Source organism: Amphiura filiformis, chromosome 8 (genome assembly GCF_039555335.1).
Source record: "Amphiura filiformis chromosome 8, Afil_fr2py, whole genome shotgun sequence".
NCBI classification, from domain to species: Eukaryota; Metazoa; Echinodermata; class Ophiuroidea; order Amphilepidida; family Amphiuridae; genus Amphiura; species Amphiura filiformis.
Genome location: NC_092635.1, coordinates 53,858,764 through 53,882,691, shown reverse-complemented (window position 1 = coordinate 53,882,691; position 23,928 = coordinate 53,858,764). Strand labels below are relative to the sequence as shown.

At 35.8% G+C, this 23,928-nt stretch overlaps 1 protein-coding gene across 1 annotated transcript in view; it reads left to right on the top strand.

Moving 5' to 3' along the window:
• Nucleotides 1-21,706, top strand: part of LOC140159607 (uncharacterized) — a 92,897-nt gene extending 71,191 nt beyond the window's left edge. Inside the window, exons 71-82 of the mRNA XM_072183102.1 lie at nt 513-662; nt 2,835-2,969; nt 3,472-3,633; nt 4,174-4,311; nt 4,763-4,909; nt 5,587-5,760; nt 8,748-8,900; nt 10,857-11,321; nt 12,957-13,430; nt 15,264-15,347; nt 17,814-17,954; nt 18,650-21,706. Coding sequence (XP_072039203.1) covers nt 513-662; nt 2,835-2,969; nt 3,472-3,633; nt 4,174-4,311; nt 4,763-4,909; nt 5,587-5,760; nt 8,748-8,900; nt 10,857-11,321; nt 12,957-13,430; nt 15,264-15,347; nt 17,814-17,954; nt 18,650-18,795 — 2,369 coding nt within the window. The 3' untranslated portion in view covers nt 18,796-21,706. The remainder of the gene's footprint in view (nt 1-512; nt 663-2,834; nt 2,970-3,471; nt 3,634-4,173; nt 4,312-4,762; nt 4,910-5,586; nt 5,761-8,747; nt 8,901-10,856; nt 11,322-12,956; nt 13,431-15,263; nt 15,348-17,813; nt 17,955-18,649) is intronic.
• Nucleotides 21,707-23,928: the final 2,222 nt, after the last annotated feature.

Genomic DNA, 23,928 nt, shown 5'->3' with positions numbered 1-23,928 from the left:
AAAACAAGAAAATTAAAAATTAAAAAAAAAAATTAAATGAAGTTACTTTGGAACTTTGAGAGTCTTTTCGAACACCGCTAGGTAAGTGCTAGACCTGGTGGAAATTGTAAGATTGATTCACATTTTGGGTGTGGCAATTGAGAAAGATTTTTCAGCAGCAGAGAAAAGTAAAATAAAATCCTCCTTTTTTATTCCCATCAAAACAGTTTTAAAAATAGGTTAAGTGTTTGTGACCCATTGTGCTATTCCAGTTGAAATCCATGCAACTGCTATCATCCATATACGAACTGTGTGAGTTTTAAATGGGATTACCTGAATGAGTGACTCTATTTGAAATCTACACTCCCTGTGTGGGAGATTAAGATCATGTATACCATATGGGGTGTATGGAAATCAATTGAAATAGCTCATTTGAAAGGTACTTGCAACCCAAGATAGGGTCATATCTGTAGTTTGGGAAAAACTACTATATTGTGTATAACTAAATCACTATTTTGTTTTCTGCTTTCCAGTGCTCATAGTAGAACTGACAACTGTTGTACCAGAAGGCGTCTCAACAGCTCTAGGAGAAAACTTCCAAGTATTGTGTATGATTACCCAGAATCCTCAGCACACCGATCCTCAATGGCTTGGTCCAGATAACCAACTGATAGACAGCAGAGGTACAGTTTTGAATTATATCACTGCTCCTCCCCATCTAACATACAAGCTCATTTGGTGATTCAAAGGTCCCAGGTTCAAATCCTGGATGGTCGGTGAATTTTTTTCCACTGGCTGCATGTGGAGACTATGTTAAAAGCTGTTTTCAACAACTCCTCCTATACCTTTGTACAGGAGCCAACCGTTGTTAATCCGTGATGAATCCACACTTTTACTGTAGCGTACTACGCGAACGCGAGCGAGACTACGCGTTACGCGAGAGCGCGTAAAATTCGTCATGCCTGGAACCTTTGTGCGTATGCAAGCTTACAAGTTGAATTCAGTATTTTTCAGGTAGCGGCTAAACTTTGCCGTTTTATTCTGTAGTTTTATTGCTGATATTAACAGAGAAATCATCGAAGTTTTTGCAAGGCTTAGTGACAATGATTAACTGACATTTCCTCGTGAAATAATCGTGAATTATCGATCTTTAGCTTCTTTTCGTTGTTGAAAGGATTCAATCATGTTTCACCGTTGTTCATCACCGTTTAACAACTCGCGTCCGGCAGCGTCTGCGTGGTTTACTTACGCTCGGGCAGCTAAAGCTGCCCTCGCGAAATAAACCACGCAGACGACGCGTGCCATCGTTGTTAAACGGTGATGAACAACGGTGAAACATGATTGAATCCCTAATTACATAATGGAATATAATACTTTCATATATAAAGCTAAGAGATCCAGATTAGTTCTCCTGTAAGAGAGTAGGATTAGTTCTCATGTAAGAGAGTCAGATTAGTTCTCCTGTAAAAGAGTCAGATTAGTTCTACTGTAAGAGAGTCAGATTAGTTCTCCTGTAAGAGAGTAGGATTAGTTCTCCTGTAAGAGAGTCAGATTAGTTCTCCTGTAAGAGAGTCAGATTAGTTCTCATGTAAGAGAGTCAGATTAGTTCTCATGTAAGAGAGACAGATTAGTTCTCCTGTAAGAGAGTCAGATTAGTTCTCCTGTAAGAGAGTCAGATTAGTTCACCTGTAAGAGAGTCAGATTAGTTCTCCTGTAAGAGAGTCAGATTAGTTCTCATGTAAGAGAGACAGATTAGTTATCCTGTAAGAGATTCAGATTAGTTCTCATGTAAGAGAGTCAGATTAGTTCTCCTGTAAGAGAGTCAGATTAGTTCACCTGTAAGAGAGTCAGATTAGTTCTCCTGTAAGAGAGTCAGATTAGTTCTCCTGTAAGAGAGTCAGATTAGTTCTCACGTAAGAGTCAGATTAGTTCACCTGTAAGAGAGTCAGATTAGTTCTCCTGTGAGAGAGTCAGATTAGTTCTCCTGTAAGAGAGTCAGATTAGTTCTCATGTAAGAGAGTCAGATTAGTTCTCATGTAAGAGAGTCAGATTAGTTCTCATGTAAGAGAGTCAGATTAGTTCACCTGTAAGAGAGTCAGATTAGTTCTCCTGTAAGAGAGTCAGATTAGTTCTCCTGTAAGAGAGTCAGATTAGTTCTCATGTAAGAGAGTCAGATTAGTTCACCTGTAAGAGAGTCAGATTAGTTCTCCTGTAAGAGAGTCAGATTAGTTCTACTAAAAAAGAGTCAGATTAGTTCTCCTGTGAGAGAGTCAGATTAGTTCTCCTGTAAGAGAGTCAGATTAGTTATCCTGTAAGAGAGACAGATTAGTTATCCTGTAAGAGATTCAGATTAGTTCTCATGTAAGAGAGTCAGATTAGTTCTCATGTAAGAGAGTCAGATTAGTTCTCCTGTAAGAGAGTCAGATTAGTTCTCATGTAAGAGAGTCAGATTAGTTCTCCTGTAAAAGAGTCAGATTAGTTCTACTGTAAAAGAGTCAGATTAGTTCTCATGTAAGAGAGTCAGATTAGTTCTCCTGTAAGAGTCAGATTAGTTCTCCTGTAAGAGAGTCAGATTAGTTCTACTGTAAAAGAGTCAGATTAGTTCTACTGTAAAAGAGTCAGATTAGTTCTCCTGTAAGAGAGTCAGATTAGTTCTCCCATATCATAGACTCTCATATAATGAAATACTGTGCCAACTCAGTGATTAGTCCAAGTGGAGTTTGAAAATGTCTATTCAGTCTGTCTGGTATTAGACTGGCTATGCCACTGCCTGGCCCCACCCATCAGTGTTGACAGCATTTATGTGGCATAATCTGTCAATATCAATGACTGTTTGTTTTTGTATATGATCACAGGTAGCCGTATATACACACAGTCTGAATCTTCATTTGCCACTAGGCTGTATATTGATGAATTAAAGGTTACGGATGCAGGTGTCTACTCATGCTATGTTGGAGATCAAATCACTACATTTACTATTCAATTGAAAGGTAATATGACAAATGTCTTGGTTTATTTATATGTTTATTTTGTTGTGTATGTAACCTGACCGACCCTAAAAACGTAGCCAACATTTTGTTATTAATTTTTTCAGAAAACAATATTTGTCACCAACCAAACCATATTTTTTCAAATATAATAGGAATGTCTCCATTCATAACAGGAGTGAATGAGATATTTTATTTTAATATTACTTTGAAAATCCAGTACTGATATTGCGGGTATATCATACTTACTTTTTTGAGAGGGCATTCGATTTTCAATTTGGTATGTCCTTTACAGAACACAGCCAAAACATTGATTCCTTTAAAAACAAGACAGTAATTTTTAAAACTGAACAGCTGACCCAAATTTTGTTGACAGGTCATGCTGGATGTCACATCCAATTAACTAACATTTTGTATGCCTTATTTGAACTAGAACAATGAGGCTGATAGCAGACTTGTTTTATGCTACATTTGAATTCTCGCTTGGATTTGAATTTGATTTCAGAAACTCGTCCACCAAGTTATTCCATCAACATCGTCTCACCAGATGGTTACACTCCTCATCTGGGTGATGATGTCTCCTTCCAATGTCAGATATCATCACAACAGTTAGCATCACCTGTATGGATAGATCCATTGGGTCAAAGGATTACAACAAGAAGATCAAGTAAGTATGTGGTATGGTTGTGCATTGCAACTGAAATGCAATTGAACTCAAATGGCTGTTTGATGGTCGTCGGCATGTAGAAGGGGAAGAGACCTCATCTCATCTGTGCAATCAATCATTACCATCTCGTATCCGGACCACTGACGTATTGAAAAATTTACTTAAATACATTTTTGTCCTGAATACCTTCCACACATCCCAGGCTTCCTTCTATACTTTGTTGAGCTTATACAGGAAAAAAGGGACACATAACATTGTGGATTGATATAGAATGACACAAGGTGCATTTAGTGTAATGTATGAATGGTGTACACTTAAGTGAATTTAGGGGAGTGTAATTTTAATTGGGACATGAACATGTGAGGTAATAAAAAATCACAAGTATAAGCCAAACAAAGTATAGTTGCATCCCTATGTTTTGATGTCACAAAGAAGATTATGACTGATACATTTTGTAAGTAAATAGATTCTACATTGCAAAGAATAACACTAAAATTGGTACCTTTTGATCAATTTTATGTTCTTTTCTACCTTTTCTAGGCACGCAGTACATCTACGTGGATTTTGAATCTACTACAAACACAAGACTTTACATTGAGAACTTACAGCCATCACACAGCGGTCTATACAGATGTGTTTCAGGACCATTGAATGCTGAACTCACCATTCAAATATCAGGTGTGTTGGGGCTATTCCTATTGAAATCCATACACCCCCTATGTATAGTTCAAATGTAGGGTGCACACAAGTAAATAGTCATTGACTTTCTGTTCAAACAGGGTCCAATTGTAACAATTTTCTAAATATTCTTGCAATTTAATATTAATATTGTATGTATTGTATCATGTATTTAATAATGTAATCATTGTATGATGATTGATGAATAAAATATGCATGAATGAATATCAAAAAGACCAAAAATGCAACCCATGTTTGCAGCACATTCCCATATGGTCCTTTCCGGGGGGGGGGGGTCTCAACTTTAGTTTGGGTGGGGATGTGCGGCCAGGACACTGAAAAACTACCTGACTTTAAACCAAATTTGATGAAAAACAGACCTGAAATTGTACCAATTTTTGGAAAATGACCACTAAGTTTGGTGTCATAAATGTTCTTATTTTCTTTCCAGATAATTCTGTCAAGCGAGGGGAATGTCCAGCCGTGTCTGGTCCAGTGACGTGTAGTAACACAATCAATCAATGTAATCGTGATTATGATTGCAATGGAGAAGACAAGTGTTGCTTTGATGGTTGCAGTCGAATATGCCGTGCACCTGGTAATTCTTAGATAATCATTTTTGCACCTTTTGTAATTGGTAATGGCTATAACACCAGATATGTCCTCACTGGAGATGCTTCATTTGTCTTGAACCTTTTTATTTGGCATGGTAGCAGACATTTTGTGTAATATGTTAATTATTCTAAATGTGCAATATTTAATATTTATGTTTTGAGTTCATTTGTCTCGGTGTGTTGGAGGGGTCACACCCCTCGGGTGATAGTGTTCACGCTCCTGGCTCCTCCTGGCTAGCCTACCGGGACAATCTTTTATAATTTTTATTTTATGACATGCTTTGTATGTGTTTTTTTTATGTATTTTAGCCAGTTATGTAAATAAATAAATAAATAAATAAAATGGTTCTGATATTTTTGATGGATTTCACCAATGTTTATGAAGCTTATCATAGACACATCATAAGTTATGGGATCTGCCACCAGGGAACCCATGGGTCAAAATACTGATGCTTCATTGAAAAAGGGGCAGGTTTCCAAATGAGTAGATTGGACCCACTGTTTATGCTACTGTGCCAAAGAGCAAGTGATGCCAGAAACTAGAACTTTCAGAATCAATGCAATGAAAAAATATTTTCACAAAATACCAAATATTTTCACTGAAATATTGAGTTTGCAAAGTATAGTGATTATGTGTATTAATTTTGTATATTTACCATAGGATCAAGTTCTACCACACAATTACAAGGGGCAAAAGCAGGACAATGTCCCAGAATCCAGCCAGGACAGGACAGGGTCTGTCAGGTGACTTGTGATACTGATTTGGCTTGTCCTGCCGAATGGAAGTGTTGTCCAACAGACTGTGGACGGAACTGTATGGCCCCAGCTGCCACAGGTAGGCCAGATTAACTATGAGCTATCACCTACCAATGCTTTGTGTTTATCATGCCAATATCCCTATGTGTTTCAGAATACTGATAATCTGTTTTCCATAGGCTCATTAATACATCATTCACACCATCAGTACATCACTAGGTGACCAAGGATATGTGAAACTTTATGTGCATAAATTTTACAGCTCTATTTTCTATAATAAATGCATTTTGTCTCATGAAACTTAAACTATGATTGATGTAAATATATAGTATTCATATATATCGTTATGAATACTGCAGATGGCCGAATCCGGATTCGTCTTTTGGTAAATTCATTGTACGCATGCATTACTTTTGAATTAGATAACAAGGGATCGATGCTGTACATAATAGAGGGCAGCATATCAATTTTTAACAGAGATCAGATGATAACAGCATAATAAGTAATCAAAAGAGGGCGGCATACAGGGTTAGCTGACGGTACATTGCAGTACGGTCACCAACAGTAACCGTTAAGAAATCGATATGCTGCCCTCTATAGGTATAGCATTGATCCCTTGTTCTCTAATTCAAAAGTAATACATGCGTAAAATGAATTTACCAAAAGCCGAATCCGGATTCGGCCGTCTGCTGTATTCATAATGATATGTTCATAGTAAATAGACAAAATGGGAAATTATTTCTTCAGTATTATGCAATGTTTTCATTTGGCAAAACATTTGCTGCGTCGCCCTGACATTAATTTTTTCGATAGGGTCGGGTGGTATTTTTTGTTTTGTTTTTTTCCCTGTACCAATTCAACTCTTTTTAATTGTACAATGTGCAGTTATGAAATATGTTTTAAAACTATAAAAGAGAGGAAAACACATTGCTTGCTTTATGTTTCAGCAACAAATTTGATTAAATATTTGATCAGAATTTGACATGTTGGTTGAGTAATAATGATCTTTTCTTGATTGTTTCGCTAACTTATTAATTTAAAAAACATGCTGACCCAAGATTTTGAGAAAAAAACAACGAGTCAGTTGCAGGACAATAATTTTTTTTGCCTCATAAGTTTTCACAAGTTATTTAAACTATTTAGTCTTTTAGACATTCTATTCAATAAAGAAAATGAATTTGACTTCTTGCTGTTAAACATTATTAGGCAAAAAAAAAAAAAAAGGTTAGTCTCAAAGCTTACACGCGCAGCGCATTTGTAAAATCGCATACGATTTGACAAAAAAGAAATGCGGAAATTTTTTAAAAAGTTTTTTCCAGAAAAAATTGGCCAATATCAGACTTTTTTCTCAAAATACCATGAAAAAAGTCGGGAATAAAAAAATTTAAAAAAATCGCATTTCGCATTTGTTTTTAAATTTCTCGTGAGCTTTGAAACAAACCTTTTTTTTTTTTTTGCCTTATTAAGTTATATGTATATTCATTCAGTTTCATTGTCATTGTCGTTTTCATATTGTTTAGGGACCGTTCACAAACACTTGTTGGGGGGCTGATGCAAAAGGGGGGCCTGAACATTTTTGACCCTCCAAGGGGGGGGGGCCTGAAAAAATGACCACAAATTTTCCTGGAAAATTGAGTTTATATGCTTTTCTATAGGGTTGACCCATAATTTTCATGTCAAAAAGGGGGGCCCTGACATTTTTGAGGTCTGTAAAGGGAGGGGGCCTGAAAAAATTTTGCGCTGAAATTTTTTTGCATCAGGCCCCCCCTTACAAGTGTTTGTGAACAGTCCCTTATGTGGAATCATTGATAACATTGTCTTGTGATAACTATGTGACCATGATTCAAATCCGAATAATTGAATTCTAACTTCATTTCAGTGACTGGATCAATCTCTACTCATCAACTTTATCATATACACGTTATTAACTTTCATTTTTTTATCCACATTATATTAATCAAACTGCTACAGATCATTATGTACAGCCAGTGGTAAGTTATCACGCTATTCACTTGAATTGATATAACCATTTTCCATGACTGTTATGTAAAAAACATCTAAAGTAACTCTCATCTGTGAGTCTGTGTATAGACAGAAGTTTTGATATTGAGCTATTCTAGTTGAAAATCATACACCCCCTATGGAAGACATGACTTTAATCGCCCACACAGGAGTGTGAATTTCCAAATATGGTTACCTCAATAGGTGAAATCTACATCCCTTGTGTGGAAGATTAAAGTCATGTTTTCCCTAGGGTGTATGGATTTCAACTGGAATAGCTCATTTTTGTAAGCATTTGTATTTTGTTTCACCTCACACCATTGTTTAAGATAAGATTTTATTAAAAGTCTACACTATCTTTTAGCATGGTCAATCATTTTGAGTAATTGAACCTTCAGAAGAACTTTATTTGTTGTGGCTTGGTTATTTATAATCTAATGTGGTGACCCTTAGTCATCGAAATGTGGTTGATGATTTGAAGCTATTTTTACAACTGAAGAACACAAAACAAAGCCAGAATAATGTTTGTGTAGTAACTTAAAGACTTGCAATCATTATTAAGTTCTTCTGAGGTCTTTTTCTATTACTAAAAATTATTTGTTTGCTAATGGATAATGTTCCTTTTTTGTTCGTTTGTTTGTTTGTTTGTTTTTGTCTGTATATAGGCCTATGTGGGTTTTCTGTTTACTGTATTGGAATATTGTATTAAGCTATAATTGGAATATGTAATAATGGAAGCACTGTATTTGAAAATCAGTGGTGGTGCCAGGAATTATTTCAGGGGGCATGGGGCAAAGTGAATTTCAGAGGGGGCAAAGTTAACAAATTTTATACAAAATTGTTGCAAAAATTGGAAATTTTCGTAATTTGGGGTTTTTATTGGGGGCATTTGCCCCCCCCCCTATGTTCCCTTTGTGGCACCCCCCACTGTTAATAATCAGTGACTAATAAGAAGTAATTCAATATTACTTTGCTATTAGTCCTATACACCCCTCTGGTTTGTTTGTTTTTCAGATATATCTTGGTAATATATTATAACCCTTAATTTTATCCCATCATTTTCAGAGGCCCGCCCAGGCACCTGTCCTGAGGTACCACAAGGTACAGCAGGAACATGTGTAGAGGAGTGCCAGGCTGATGAAGACTGTGCAGACGCAGCCCAGAAATGTTGCTCTAATGGATGCGGTCGTGTGTGCGTAAATCCAGCCTCGCCACCAGGTAGGAGAGGTTTATTTTGAAAACATCGCTTGAGCAAATGCTGTGTATATGCCTACATATGCTTGTACATGTAGATATGAAATGAAGTACTATTTAAATATTGTAAATTGAATATGCTTAATAATCCTTGAAAACCAAAAGTGTTGCTGCATTTTCCAGGAATCAAGTAGCAAAGCAGCAAAATATATGATTTTCAAGTGTTATGCAATTTTTGTGATTAAGTGCATGTAACCAAGTTATATCTCTGCTGAAGACCTTGAAATACTAGAAAAACGTTGGTGGCAATGCACTTTGTGCCCTCAATGTTAAGGATTATATCACATTTACAGAATTGCTTACGATCTTATTAAAGCCACACCAAAGTAATAAACATCTCAAAAAAGTAACTAACCCCCTTAAATAATGGCCATTATTCAAAAAGGGGCTATTGTATTACAAATCTGTAAAATGTGTTTGAAGCAGAATTTATTTCTGCGCATTTTGACACCTCATTTGATACGATAGCCCAGAAAACAATAAAACACCTGTCAATTTAATGTAGTAAGGTCCAGATTTGAAAGTTGCACTTACATACACATTTTTACAATACAAAAACACTCAGATATCATTACACAGATTTCCTTTGATTACACTGAATGCAAAATCAATACAATTTACTTCAACTTTCAAATCTTGGGTTACATTAATTTAATTTAAATGTACGCTGTGACATCAATATTTAGTCAATTGCTGCAAATGAGGTGGCAGAATGTGCAAAAATAAGTTCTGCTTCCAACGCATTTGACAGATTTGTAATACAATCACCCGTTTTTGAATAATGGTCATTATTTAAGGGGGGTTAGTTACTTTTTTTGAGATGTTTATTTATCTTATCTGGGCATACTGTTTGCAAGTTATGAGCAATATGTCCATACTAAAACTTCATGTGAACCATAACCTGAAAAATGCTAAAAATGTCTACAAAAACATAGTGCCAAATTGTTCACAATGCAAAAAGGATATAAATAAAGAATAGTTTGCACTGTCTACTGTTTTTTGCTACCTGTGTAACATCACCAAGTCACAATTGACAGGGCACTGTGGGCGTCTGCTCATATCACTCAGGTAACAAAATATCATAGAAAAAAAAACCAATTGGACCATTTTCATGAATATCAGCTACTTTTCTTTTCTATTCTTTTTTGAATCCTTACATCTTGAGGAATACTATGTTGTGATTTTCAAAAGATTTAATGAAATTTAATAGTTGACCTTGCATGGCCTGTCAGGGCCCGCCACATGTCTAGGTACACTACATGTTTGCTCCAAAGACTTATTTCCCCTATTTTAAAAGTCAGTTTATATCATTAAACTGGTTCTGGACCTTTTATCACAAATATTGCATAACATTTATCTTGCAGCTAGATGAAAGAGTAATATCAATCTTAATTGCATGTGAATAAACTGAATTTATTGAATGTAAATAACTTAATTGCAAAAATATATTCAACAAGACTTCTTCCAGTGGCGTAGTGTGGGTCATCACATTGGGAGGGCACCGACCATGATGGGAGGGGGCACTGGGTCTGATGGGGAGGGGGGGCACAAGCCATTTTTCAGTAATTTTCCTATGGGATTTTTAAAATTTCATATCGATGCCCCCCGTGCCCCTATGACGCTACGCCACTTGCTTCTTCATTATTTGGTTGCAGAATTATTGCAGACTTGACCAAACAATTACTTGCTTTGAAGATAATTATATATTTTCACTACATTTTAGCCATTTGAGTAACCTATATATGGCCATATGCAAATATTCGCATCCAATGTACATTATTTAAATAACTTGTGCAATTATGCTTATCCAACAAAAGTAATAATAATCAAAATAATAATCATAACATGCTTTTCATTTCTCAATTCCGATATCCATCCCATCCCAACCCCCCATACCTGTTGCTTTCATTATACATATAGACACCCCTCCAGCTTCCACCAGTGGGGGTACAGCCACCATCAGAGGAATGCGAGTAAGCCTCTCATCTGACACTGTCATTCGTGGTGTGAAAGATCCCATCAACATTCAAGCCACTGTTCTCTTTGCCCCATCGTTAAGCACCGATGTCTCCGGTACCGGCTTATGGCGTCTTGCCATGTACGGTGCAAAGAATGCCGACGGTAGTGGCGATCATTTCCAGCGAGTTGAGCAGACTCTGTCTAGTGCTCAACAAGCTGAACCCTTGATAGGAGGCGGTGATATAACATTCACGGATGCGTATGGAGAAATGGACATCATCGCAATTGGATGTGGTGAATTTAGATATTTATGCTTCGACTTCATGCAAGGAGAAAATCCCAGTCCCGATTTCACCTTTACTTCTCTACAACAGGGAGATGATACTAAGTTAACTGTGTGTAATGAGCGAACTTGTCAAGATGGAGGTTTGTAAAGCTGTAGAATTAGCCTTAGTTTTATTTTTTCCCAGTTTTTTTAGTTCCTTTATTGTTGGCAATTCTGTAATTTTGCAAATATTTTACAAGTTTACTACAAGGATATCACAATAGTTTTTCTATGCACAATGAGTACTAAAAATGCCTTAATTACAAAGTAGGAAATGTGTTGGATGCAAACTATCTATGAGGGTCATTCAAAAAGTTCTACCTCCATCATCACATCTCTGTTATCTTACTTGCCAGGATATTGAAATTATCCATGGTTATACTCTTAAATCTTGCCTAGAAAATAAAAGTTATTTGATTAAAATGAGTAAAATCACAGAGATGTGATGATTATATTATAGGTATATTCATGGACCTGTAGCAGGCTTTTGATACCATAGACCATATTCCTCTAATTACATTATTTATTTTATTATTATTTATTTCATTTAATTAAAGTTTTGGTGTTCCTCAGGGGTCCATCTTAGGGTCACTTCTGTTTATTCTTTACATGAACAATATTTGTAATATATCTTCTTTGCTCAACACTATATTTTTTGCCAACAATACTGTTTTCTACTCTCCTAAAAGCATAGATATTTTGTGTAAAATAGTAAATAATGAAATAAAGGAGCTTTGTATTGTAACTTGTTTAAAGCAAATAAGTTGTCATTAAACACAAAAAAAAGACAAATCTGATGTTCCTTGGTAGACAATAGTGATGAAATTTTAATTTAACTTGATAGATGTAAACTTTATACTAGTTATATTGCTCCCTTGCTCTCCTGCAAATAATTTATGGCATTCAATTGTGGGGTAATACTAATAAAGAGTCTATTAACAAAGTTTATCGATTACAAAAAAGAGCAATTAGTGTTATTTCTAATAGTTACTATTTAAGTCCTATACCCTGTCTTTATTTGTAAAATACAAAGTACTTAATAGAAATGTGTAAAATGAAAATGGCTCTATTCATGTACAAATATCAATACAATATGTTGCCATGTTCATTTGATGGACTTTTTATGAATCACAATGAAAATCATTCCTATAATACTAAAAACAGCCATGATATCCAGCTTCCCATTCAAAGGGGTTTGAACACTGCCTTCTCAACAGGCCCTGGAATATGGAATTATCTACCAAATGATATTAAAACTACTTTAACACTCAGTTTAAAAGAAAAATTTCAGCCCTATTTATTAACCAATAATTTTTCTCTATAAAACCCATTTTCAGATATCTTAATTAATCTTGAATTAAGAAATCTATATGCATCAATGTAGCCATTTTTTACCATGTGTACGACTATTGTGATTATGATTCTATGCTTGTTATTATATTAATATTTCTATTAATTTACTGCATTGTACAGGGGTGCAACATTTTTGCAGTCTATGAGCTTTTTGTTGCACTTCCTCCATCCTGTTGTTATTTTTTTGTTTTGATATATTTTGGTGGTGTTTTTTAATTGATGGAAAACAAATAAACTGTGAATATAACTTTGAATAGTCATGCTTCAAAATTGAAAAGTCTAACTTTGAATAGTCATGCTTCAAAATCATTAATATTCTCTTACATTCATTTTCCTCCCCCTCTACGCTCCATTCCATCTACCCATCCATACCAATCAATCAGGCGAACCCCAACCTAATGAGCCTGCAGGCGTCGGAGGAACCACAGCCATTGTGAGAGGAATGCGAGTAGGACTCTCTGCAACTTCTGTACAACCAGGTGTTAAAGTTCCCTCACGATTGAAGCCACTGTCCTGTTTGCCCCTACAAGTACTGGTGTCATCGGTACGGCCTTTGGCGTCTTGCAATGTCACGTGCCAAAAATGTCGAAGGCACCGTGAACATTTTCAAGAAGTTGAGCAAACGCTCTCAGAGTTGCAGCAGTCTCAACCCCTGATAGGGGGCGCTAATATAGGATTTATTGACGCAAACGGCGAGATGGACATCACAGCAATTGGATGCGGAGAGTTTAGGTTCCTATGTTTTGATTTCATGAAAGGCAACAACCCCAGTCCGGATTTCACTTTCACCTCACTACAAGCGGCAGACAGTACCAAATTAACAGTGTGTAATGAGAGGCCTTGTGCAGATGGAGGAGGTTGGTAAAGCTGCAGAATTTTGATCAAATATGTGGACAAATTTGAGCATGCTCAGTATTATATCATAAAAAATATCACTATCACCCAAACATATATTTGTATAAATTTGTATATTTGCTGCAGTATTATATAAAATATGCAAATATAAGTATTTACAAAACTAACCTTTGCAAATTCAGTATGATATGCATGATAAAAAACAACATGTTTTAACCCTCAAAACCTAAATCCAAGTATTTTCCCTGGCCACCCTATTTACATGTATGCAGCAGTATTATTATATCATTTGATCCAACCATACATTGCAATCTACCGATATATTTATTGAATATTTTGTCCATGGTTGATGTACCTTGCTATACAAATTACTTTTATTAAGAAGTCAGATTTTTGAAAATGTGTGCAATTTAACTGATAATTACTCAAAGTTGACAATGTTGCTGTTATAATCAGAAGACTATATATAGTCACTTTGCTAGTCACTTATTTTGCCACTTAGTTTTACACAACATAATTATATTATCACGCTTACAATTTTGGCTCCAAATCAGCCAATCATTTTCAATCATTCATATTAAATTTATGAATAGTACATAATTTCACTGCAATTTATATTTAAAGGTAAAAGACATTCTGATTTTCTTCACATCACTTCTTTCTATAGGTCACACATTAAATTCTTTTTTCAAGAAGAACATACAGAGCACAATACAGTAAACACTGCCATGTATGTACAGTGTTGCCAAAACTTTTCAGCGCCAAGGTGCGGCGCATTGACTCGCCAGGCCGCGGTAAAGGATTCTCAAGTAGCCCAATTTTTCTGGCTTCCAATAAAGCGCCAAATACCGGATATTTGGGCGGATTTACCCCAATTTAGAACGCAAATCACCCAATTGGGCGGAAAAGCACTTGACTTTAAAACTTCCGGTACTTGCTAGGAAGTTACTGACCGATCAATAAATGGTCACAAAATCCATTGTAATTGCAATTTGGAGCTTTAGAGACTCATAATCTTTATAAATCGGCTAAATTGAAAGGAAAATACATCAAATTATTGCCGCGGCCTGACAATGGCAAAAGTAGCCCAATTGTAGGCAAGTAGCGGTATGCTTTTTTGAGTAGCGGCAAGTGATCGCCAAGTAGCCCAATTGTGCGCCTAAGGCGCGGCGTTGGCATCACTGTGTATGTAGTGATCAAGTATTCTGTCGGTCCGTGTCACGTCACTTCCGGTTGATGATGTTCGAGTAAAAACAAGTCCCTGATTCGATTTTTGTTGATGATTTCTGTCATTGGTGTCATGTAAATTTCGATCGCAAATAGTCAGTGGAATCAAACAACCATTTCTAAGTCTTCAGAGTGGAAGAAACTTACTTGATTTACCGTTTATATACTGACAAACTTAAAATTAAATTCCATGGTCGAGTGTCGTTTTTTCCGAAATTGAAAGTCACTCCAACAACATTGCTATGTAGCCTCCTTCACAGCCGGTTTCTGTTGTTCATAACAAACCGTGAGCCACATGCAGTTTGGGCCCGAGACTAGAGATAACCCGGATGTTGGACTGACAGAATAGTATTTATTGTTGAAAATTGAATCGTCAAATTCTTATGTATTTCATCTTTTTCAGCAATGTAAAAATGATCATTATCTCAAAGCATTTTAATACCAACTTTGACTAAATTTAAGTCAAGCATATGTTGAAAATTAATTTGGCAAGAACAAAAGAGACTTTTATTAGTTCAAACAACTCAATTAGCTTCATATTCAGATAAAAGAATATACCACCTTATTTGAGGTTAATTTGCAGTTTCATATTTGATTCCTATTTGCAGGCCCGGCTGAACCAGTAACGTGTCCAGTATGCACCGATTCATTACCTCCTGATATCAGAGATCCTTACTGCCAGTCACCTTGGAGTAAGTAACATGGGGATACTGGATTAGTATGATGGTGAAGTTGGCTCGAGATTAGAGATTAGACATTCGTTATAACGTTGAATATTACACTTTCAATCGTTTTTATGCATCAATCAAGTGTACGGGAGTAATTTCAGAAAATTTCAGACCATTTTTGGACTTTAAAAAATTTGGCCCAGACATTTTGAAAATTTGAAAATTTCGATTTTTGACTGAACTTGGGCTTAAAAACAATTTTCATGTATCGATCAAATGTTCTACAGTATTTTGACAACATTTTGGACTTTCAAAAATGTTGGCCCAGAAATTTTAAACTTTTAAAATTTCGATTTTTTTTTTTACCGACTTTTGGCCTAAAAACAACTTTCATGTATCGATCAAGTGTTCTAGAGTATTTTGACACCATTTTGGACTTCAAAAATGTTGGCCCAGAAATTTCAAAATTCAAAATTTGGGCCAAATCCGGGACAAAAATTTTGAATGTCTAAAATATGTCTGATATTATTCAAGTACACTTGATCAATGCAGAAATATAATTAAAAGTGTAATATTCAATGTAATAACGAATGTCTAATCTCTAATCTCGAGCCAACTTCACCGTGCCGGATTAGTTTGTTTTTACTTGGGGCAAAGTGTGAGGCGGCTTGATACCGGAGAGAGAGCATGGCGCAGTAGAAAGAATACTCTCCTGCATGAGGTTTCGGTGCTTTGTTTGGAAATAAAGTCTATAGATTGGTAACATAGATCACCCTTCTGCTCGCCCATGGTTCATTTAGAATAGACCTTTTCATACTGAGAAATTCCGATAAAACCTGAAGCATGAAACAATTTCCCATATCGCACGCGCATAAAAGTACCTCTTCAGATTTCACACCACCAAATAGTATTATACGGTTGTGCGCCCTGAATGCATTTCTCAGAAAAAGCCATGCATAGCCTAAAGTAAGCATTAAAATGAGCAGAAATTTGCATAACTATGGCTAAATTTAGATTGGTCATGATTAGTAATATCAAAACCTGCAAGTGTACCACAGATGGGAGAGATCAAGTATTTTAAGCAGTCGTTTCTGTACAGAAACACTGGCATGATTTTGGAGGTAAATTAGGTAATTCCCAGATGACATAGACTTCGAGGGCCAGTCGCAAATAATAATGTCGGTCAACCTATATTTTTTTCCAGTCAGAGGGATCAGGCTAGGGCTAATTTCAACCATGATAGCTCTCGCTAAGAACTGTGTCGCTCTTGCGAAGAAAAAATTATGTTTTCTTGAGGCGAATTTAGTACATATCTCTATGGGGATTTATTTGGTGGTGTGAAATCTTCAGCATCATGTACAGTGTGAAGTTCCAATGTGTAACAGGCATCATAAACTACAATGAACTTTCAAGGGTCATTTATGGATGAAAGAGGTACTTTTGCCAAGGATACTCAATGTGCAATCAAGCTTATGGGGGCATGTCTTGTGTAAGAGATTGACCTGTGGAAGAGGTGCATGCATAAACAAAACGTTCTGTAAAAAAAACCCATTTAACTGACGAAAAATTACAAACATTTTATCATTTCTTTCCATTAGCATCTTTTTGTGAAAAATGAAGTAGCTGAGGTGTATACTCAATATTCTAGGAAAATATTTAAACCTATGACCCTATGTTCACATTGGCTATTTTGGCGCAAAATGGTACCGTAATTCATGACATTTCTTGTCCGCCAGTTTGGGTACAATTTGAGCCCCTAGCTTACTGGATAAATAGCACGGTTTTCCAAACTTTTCCGATCTTGATATGAAATGGTCTATTGGCAAGTGAACCATAAGAGTGCGCTGAACTTCAGAGAGGACATTGGTCTCATGTTTTGATTCATACCTGTTCATTTTGCTGGTAGTCAGTTAAAAATCTTGAAAGGTGTTAACTGTCCCAGTCCATAATCTTTGTTGACAAGTGCGGTCCTGGAAGAAGTGATCTGATTCTGATACTGTGCACTATTCGCTGTAGAAGTGATGATGTAACAGGATTAATTACCATAGCAAAAATGAATACAATTTTTGAATATATCGCCCTGCACTATAAGCAGGTTGCACTCATCACTTGTGTATGTCTGCAACCATAGATTGAATACATTACCGCTCTTTTCAAAGATACTAATCTTACAGGTGCGAGTGAATTACCATCCTGGTCGATCTTTATCCCTGTTCTTTGACATCTATGGCTCAATACATAGATACCACATGAATGTAGTAGTACAGGGCGATATATTCAAAAATTGTATTCATCTATCGCTATATGGTAGTTACTCCTATTACATCATCACTTCTACAGCAAATAAACAACTGTGCTTTGACTCTTCTGGAAAAAACACTATGAAAATCACATTAAATTGTTTTTCAAATGTCTTATGCCTCCTCCAGTGGTTAACCAAGCAAATACAAGAAGAAACTAAATTGTTATCTTGTTGTACTTTATGTTTAGGTTACACAGCTAAAGTACAAGGTAACAGTTTACGTCTATTGACCGAGGTGCTTCTTGGTCAGGATCAGGAAGTCACCGGTAGCCTGCGCAACTGGGATTACACAATAGCTGATCAATGTAGCTGTCCACAACTTGCAAATGGTAAGTATACTTTAGTTCACTTTGAGTTCAGTATTGACGTAGGTGCTTATTTCGTTGGTCGCAGTATCAATTCATGCACATAAAGTTAATTGCATAGACCGTTGGCGGCGCCAGGAATATGTGTCCGGGGGCGGGGGGGGGGCATTGAGGGGGCAAAGTGAATTTCAGGGGGGGCAAAATCAACCAATTTTGGGTTTTTACGGGGGGGCATTGATGATGTTAATTTTTTTCAGTTTCTTTATTGTTGCCAATGTAGTAACTTTGCAAAGATATTACAAATTTACTACAAGGATATCACAATAGTTATTCTGTGCAAAATAAGCAATCAGAAAATGCCATAATTAATGCAAACTGTCTAGTTTAGTTGGAAGAAGAGGGTATCGTGCATCCTTGAAAATCAACTTCTAATTGACATCTCTAGATAAGAAAAAGTACATAGAAAATAATAAGCTATGTTAACAAATTCAAACATGTCCCAAGGGGTCAAATTTTATACAACATGGTTCAAATTTCAAAATTGCTTAGATGAAATAATCAATAATTTATGGACTGGCTATTATACGGCTTTCCCTTGACACATTATCAGTAATTGCAAATTTGGTTATTTCCGCCCACCAGTGATTATGTTAGTTTGGACTTGAGTGAGTGTTAGGCTAGCTTTCTAATCTTCTTTTTTCCTAATTTCCTTTTTTCAGGTGAGAAAGTACTTTTAATTGTGACTGGTACAGGAGCAAACTTGGATAGCACTGCTCAAACCATTAATATCAACAGCGATGTCACAGTGGTCACCCGATCCGCCGCTATCAAGAAACAACTCATCAAAATGGGCAGAAAATGCTAACTCTGACACCATATTGAGAAACTTTAAACACATTCAGGACTATGGAATTTTTTAACAAGTTTTTACTCCTTGTAAATATACACATACTATGATAATAATAAACTTTGAATATAGTGTTCATATTATTATGTACTATATTTTTAGCCTTCAGATGACAGGTTTTTTTTTTTCAATCAGGTAAATAAATATGAATGAGTACCTTTTAAGCTTAATTGAATTGTTTGACATATGCGAACGAGTAAACTGCCTTCAATGATTTTGAAAAATAGGCTACACTTATCGGTTTGTAAAAAGGTGCATTTTTAGGCTATTTTAGGAGGTAGCCATTGAGCCCGGGGGGGTACTCAGTACAAATGACCATACGGGACGTGCCGCAAACATGGTTAGCATTTTCGGCCTTCTGGTATATCAATGACCCCTTTTTCAAAGCCTATTTTGGTATATGAATGGGTCCTTTTTTCAAAATTTTCTCAATTTTTTTCCAAAAACAGCCCATTTTTTCCTTAATCTAGCAAAAATTTTCCCAAAATTTTGGGAAAATTTGTAAAAACCAAGACAATTTTGGTTAAATTCGGCCGAAAATTTTGACTTTTGGTATATCAATGGGTCCAAATTTCTTGAAAAATTGGTATATTTATGGGTCCACTTCCAAAATCTCAGCGGCACGTCCCTGCCAAAACCAAACGTGAGTACCCCCCCGGGCATTGAGCCCTCCGGTAGATTTTACATCTTGGACATATGCCAGTATAACGAGTGGTGTTCTCATGAAGAGTGGTTATTAAATTATGTAGGCTATAACGACGAAGATCGTGAATGCTTAGTGATAAATTATGCGAGTAATTAACTGAGTGAATAATTAATGCTGAATAAATTAACAGTTAGTAGTTAATTAACAACTAATAGTTTTAATCAGTTCTATTCGACAATGTTAAATGTTGAAACTTTGTCAAAGTTACAAAGAGTGCTAACAGTTGTGTGCTTTTACATTATTTCAAATGTGTGCTATCATGTTTTTATAGATGTGCTGCTTTGAATATTTGTAGCAAGAGAAACTTTAAAAAAAAGCTATTTGTTGGGCCTGTATGCTGTGAAAAGATAACTCTTGGTGTTAGCAGTGATATTGAAAGCGTGAGTGACCTGAACTGGGCTATTCCTGTTGAAATCCATACACCCCTATGGAAGACATGGTCTTAATCTTCAACACAGGGTGTGTAAATTTCAAATGGGGTTACTTGAATGGGTGACTCAATTTGAAATCTATACCCTCTGTGTGAAAAGTTAAAGTCAAGTCTTCCATAGGGGATGTATGGATTTCAACTGGATTAGCCTATTCCAAGATGACTAGAGCACATGATATCAAACCATGCAAAGGGAAATGCTCGTAATTCTGAACTCCTTAAAGCCATAACGTGTGATTTGCTTCACAGCGACGCCCTCAATTTTACTTGGATTTCTACTCTTTGCATAATTATAATGCCTAGTGGTATACTAAAATACCACGTAAAAGACTAAGCCTGAAGTGCTTTAATAACAGTAAAATTTAACTTTTTGTATTAAAACCGGGTCGACCCAGTTTTATTCAGAGTTCAACGATCGAGTACTTGCTAACATGTACCGTGGATGTCAGCTTGTATGTACACACGTCGAGTGCGATGCTTCGTGCAGTACATGTAATACGATCGGCGAGCGTAGAACACACATTGTAGGCGTTGGAATGAATCGCAATTTTCTTTGTTTTACCTCATTTGTTTGGCTTGAAATTAAAAGGGGATAATGTGATCAGTGAAAACAAACATTTAAATAAGAATCTATTCTTTATGCAAATCACACATTATTGCTTTAATTCAGAAAGTCAAAATACTTAAGATTTGAGTTTGCTGCTTATTTTTGAACAATGGACTCTCAAAATGGTGAGCCTTCAGAATTTTGAAGCACTTCTTCCCCGGATCTTCATGAACAGTAGTTTGACAGTGTTTGGAAAACATGCTGTGTATACAATGTTTGTTCTCATCATAATCATAATTATACAAAATTATTATTTAATAATAAAAGATTGAATGTTGATTGATGACTGACAATTAATTTTGATATTGAAATATTTGCCAATTTTCAATGACATTATGTCTGTAATTTGGGGCCAAAATACAAGTGGGCATTGGGTGTCTATCCAGTATGAACTTATCGTAAAAAGGCTGTCTCAAAATGGGTTAATCCATTTAAAGTCCACCCTCCCCCTGTGGAAGATTTTGGAAATATTGTCCACAGAGGGAGTATGAATTCAAAATGGAATAAACACATTAGGCAGCTCCATTTGAATTTCATACACCCACTGAGATGAGAAAGATTCAATCTGAATCTTCCACAGAGGGAGGGTGAGTTTCAAATAAAGTTGGTTAATGTGCTATTTCCATTTGAAATCCATACTCCCTCTGTGGAAAATATTTCAATCTTCCACAGGGGGAGAGGGGATTTGAAATGGAATAGCCCAGTGATTAGTACTGGTACTTGCCATAACTCAGTGATTCAAAGACATCAGCAAAACTGTTGAAGTTTTTAAACTTTTACATTAATCATTAAAATGCTTAAGTAATGTTTTTAAGCATTAAAATTCTTAATTAATGTTTTTAAGCATTAAAATGCTTAATTTGATTACAAATATTGAAGATAGTTATGGAAAAGTTACTATATCGAATCATATTGATAGACGGGTAAATCTTCAAAATACAATGGAAAATGTTGCATGCAGCTTTAGGTTGTGGCCATAAAAAGAATAATAGTGCTCTGAAGATGAAAGTATTAAAATGTAATTGATAGTGATAGTGTGTATAATATTTTGTTGTATTGTTTTGTGCTATTTGTTTTGTATAAGGCCAAAAAAAAAAAAAAAAGATTGTCTCAAAGCTCACGAGAAATTTAAAAACCAATGGGAAATTCCCGACTTTTTTCATGGTATTTTGAGAAAAAAGTCTGATTTTCGCCGATTTTTTCTGGAAAAACTATAAAAAAAATTCCGCATTTCTTTTTTGTCAAATCGTGCGATTTTACAAACGCGCACGCAAGCTTTGAGACAACCCTTTTTTTTTTTTGGCCTAATTACTTTGACTACATGTAAGGATTTCATCCATCATCAGAAAACTATTTGATTCAAATTAACATTTAACTTTTAAATGGGCTATTTCAGTTGAAATCCATACACCCCCTATGGAAGACATGATCTTAATCTTCTCACAGGGAGTGTGAATTTCAAATGGGGTTACTTGTATGGGTGACTCAGTTTGAAATCTACACCCGCTGTAGGGGAGGTTAAAGTCATAATTTTCTTCCATAGGGGGTGTATGGATTTCAACTGGAATAGCCCATATGTTGAGTTGAGTGAGACACTTGTTATGTAATGACAGTGTTGCTGATGGCAGGGAATCCTTACAGTAATCATTTGCACACAACTAATGGGCAAATCCATTTAAAGTCCACATTCCCCGTAAATGTTTTTAGAAATTTCTTCCACAGGACTTAGACTTGTATATCTGAGAGGAGTATGAATTTCAAATGAAATGAACTCATGGGGCAGTACCATTTGAATTTCATACACCCGCTGAGTAAAATTCAACTTGAATCTTTTACAGAGGGAGGGTGAGTTTTAAATAGAGTTGCCTAATGTACTGATTCCATTTGAAATTCATACTCCCCCTGCTGAAGATATTTTCAAAATCTTCCACAGGGGGAGTGTTGACTATAAATGGACTGGCCTAATACTCTTCTTGTCTGGTTAGAGTACTTTTATTTTAAATATAATGAAACTTGAGGCATACAGCAATGGCAAATGCATCTTTTTTTTTTGCATGGGCAACAGATTTTCCTTTAAATGCAACTACCATATGATCAAGAACATTCAATGAGGTATTTGGAATATCTGGAATAGCCAATTTAAATGTATGAGTACTATCATTGTTGTATACTTAACTTTGTTGTTGTTTACAAATGTTTTGCACACACTTTACATGCTATATAGGCTTACATATTGTTTTGTATGTTAACTTTTATATCGGATCATTTTGCATAATGTTTAATTTCACTGTTCATAATGGAGAACTTCACAGTTTCTGTAATATCCAAAAGTTGAGTTGCACAGCATATAGGTTGCAGTCCTCACAAATGAAGTACAGTCCTGGTGGGTATTTGCAGCATATTGGCAGTGACTTTTTTTGTACTCAAAAAGCAAACTACAAACCACTTTATGAAGTCATCAACTCTTTTTATCTAAATAAAAACGATTTTAAACTAGAATTTGTTAAATCTATTTACCTAACTGTAAAAAAAATATAGCTTAATAAGGTACAACAATTCAATGTGAGCATCATGTGGGGTTATATGTTATTATTTCTGATATAAGAATTGTAATATTTTGGCCAAAGAAAACCTTTTATACTGTAGAAAGAGTTTTGATATTTTTAAATTGGTGGAAAGCAATCTGAAATAAATTTTGTGTACAGAATAAATCTTTAAATAGACATATGTTGTTGCTGTTTACTTTATTATAGTTATGTCAATAAGTTAACGGCAAGTGGGATGGCTGGCAGTAGCCATATCGGGGAGGGGGGGGGGTATTGACATAGTAAAGGCATACGGGGACGTGCCGCTCCAATGGGTAGGTTTGCCACAAAAAATCTTTAGACATGGTACACATGGGTCTATGTTTTGAAGAAAAAATCCTTAGACATGGGTCTCCCTATTAAATTTTCCATGCTATGTGTGAAAAATGATGTTGCTTTTACCATTTTCAAGCTCAAATCCTTAGATATGGGTCCTTATTCCCTGAAAATCCTTAGATATGGGTCCCCTTTTCCGGTAAAATTACCCTTGGAAATGGGTAAGGGTTTGGAAGCTCGAGCCACACATCCCCGTCAAAAAATAATCCAAGTACCCCCCCCCCCGCCATATTTTTCCAATTTTCAAAATTCAGATTTTGGCACCTTGGTTAGTGTCGTAGATGTGGTAACATAGCCAAAATTTGGAGGCCCCAACGCACCGTGAGGAAAGCATGTGCACCTAAGGCCAGAGTAAGGGGAGACACATTCGTCCACACCAGAATTTGAGATTTCTTGATATTTATCAAAACTAAGATGTATTCTTTCA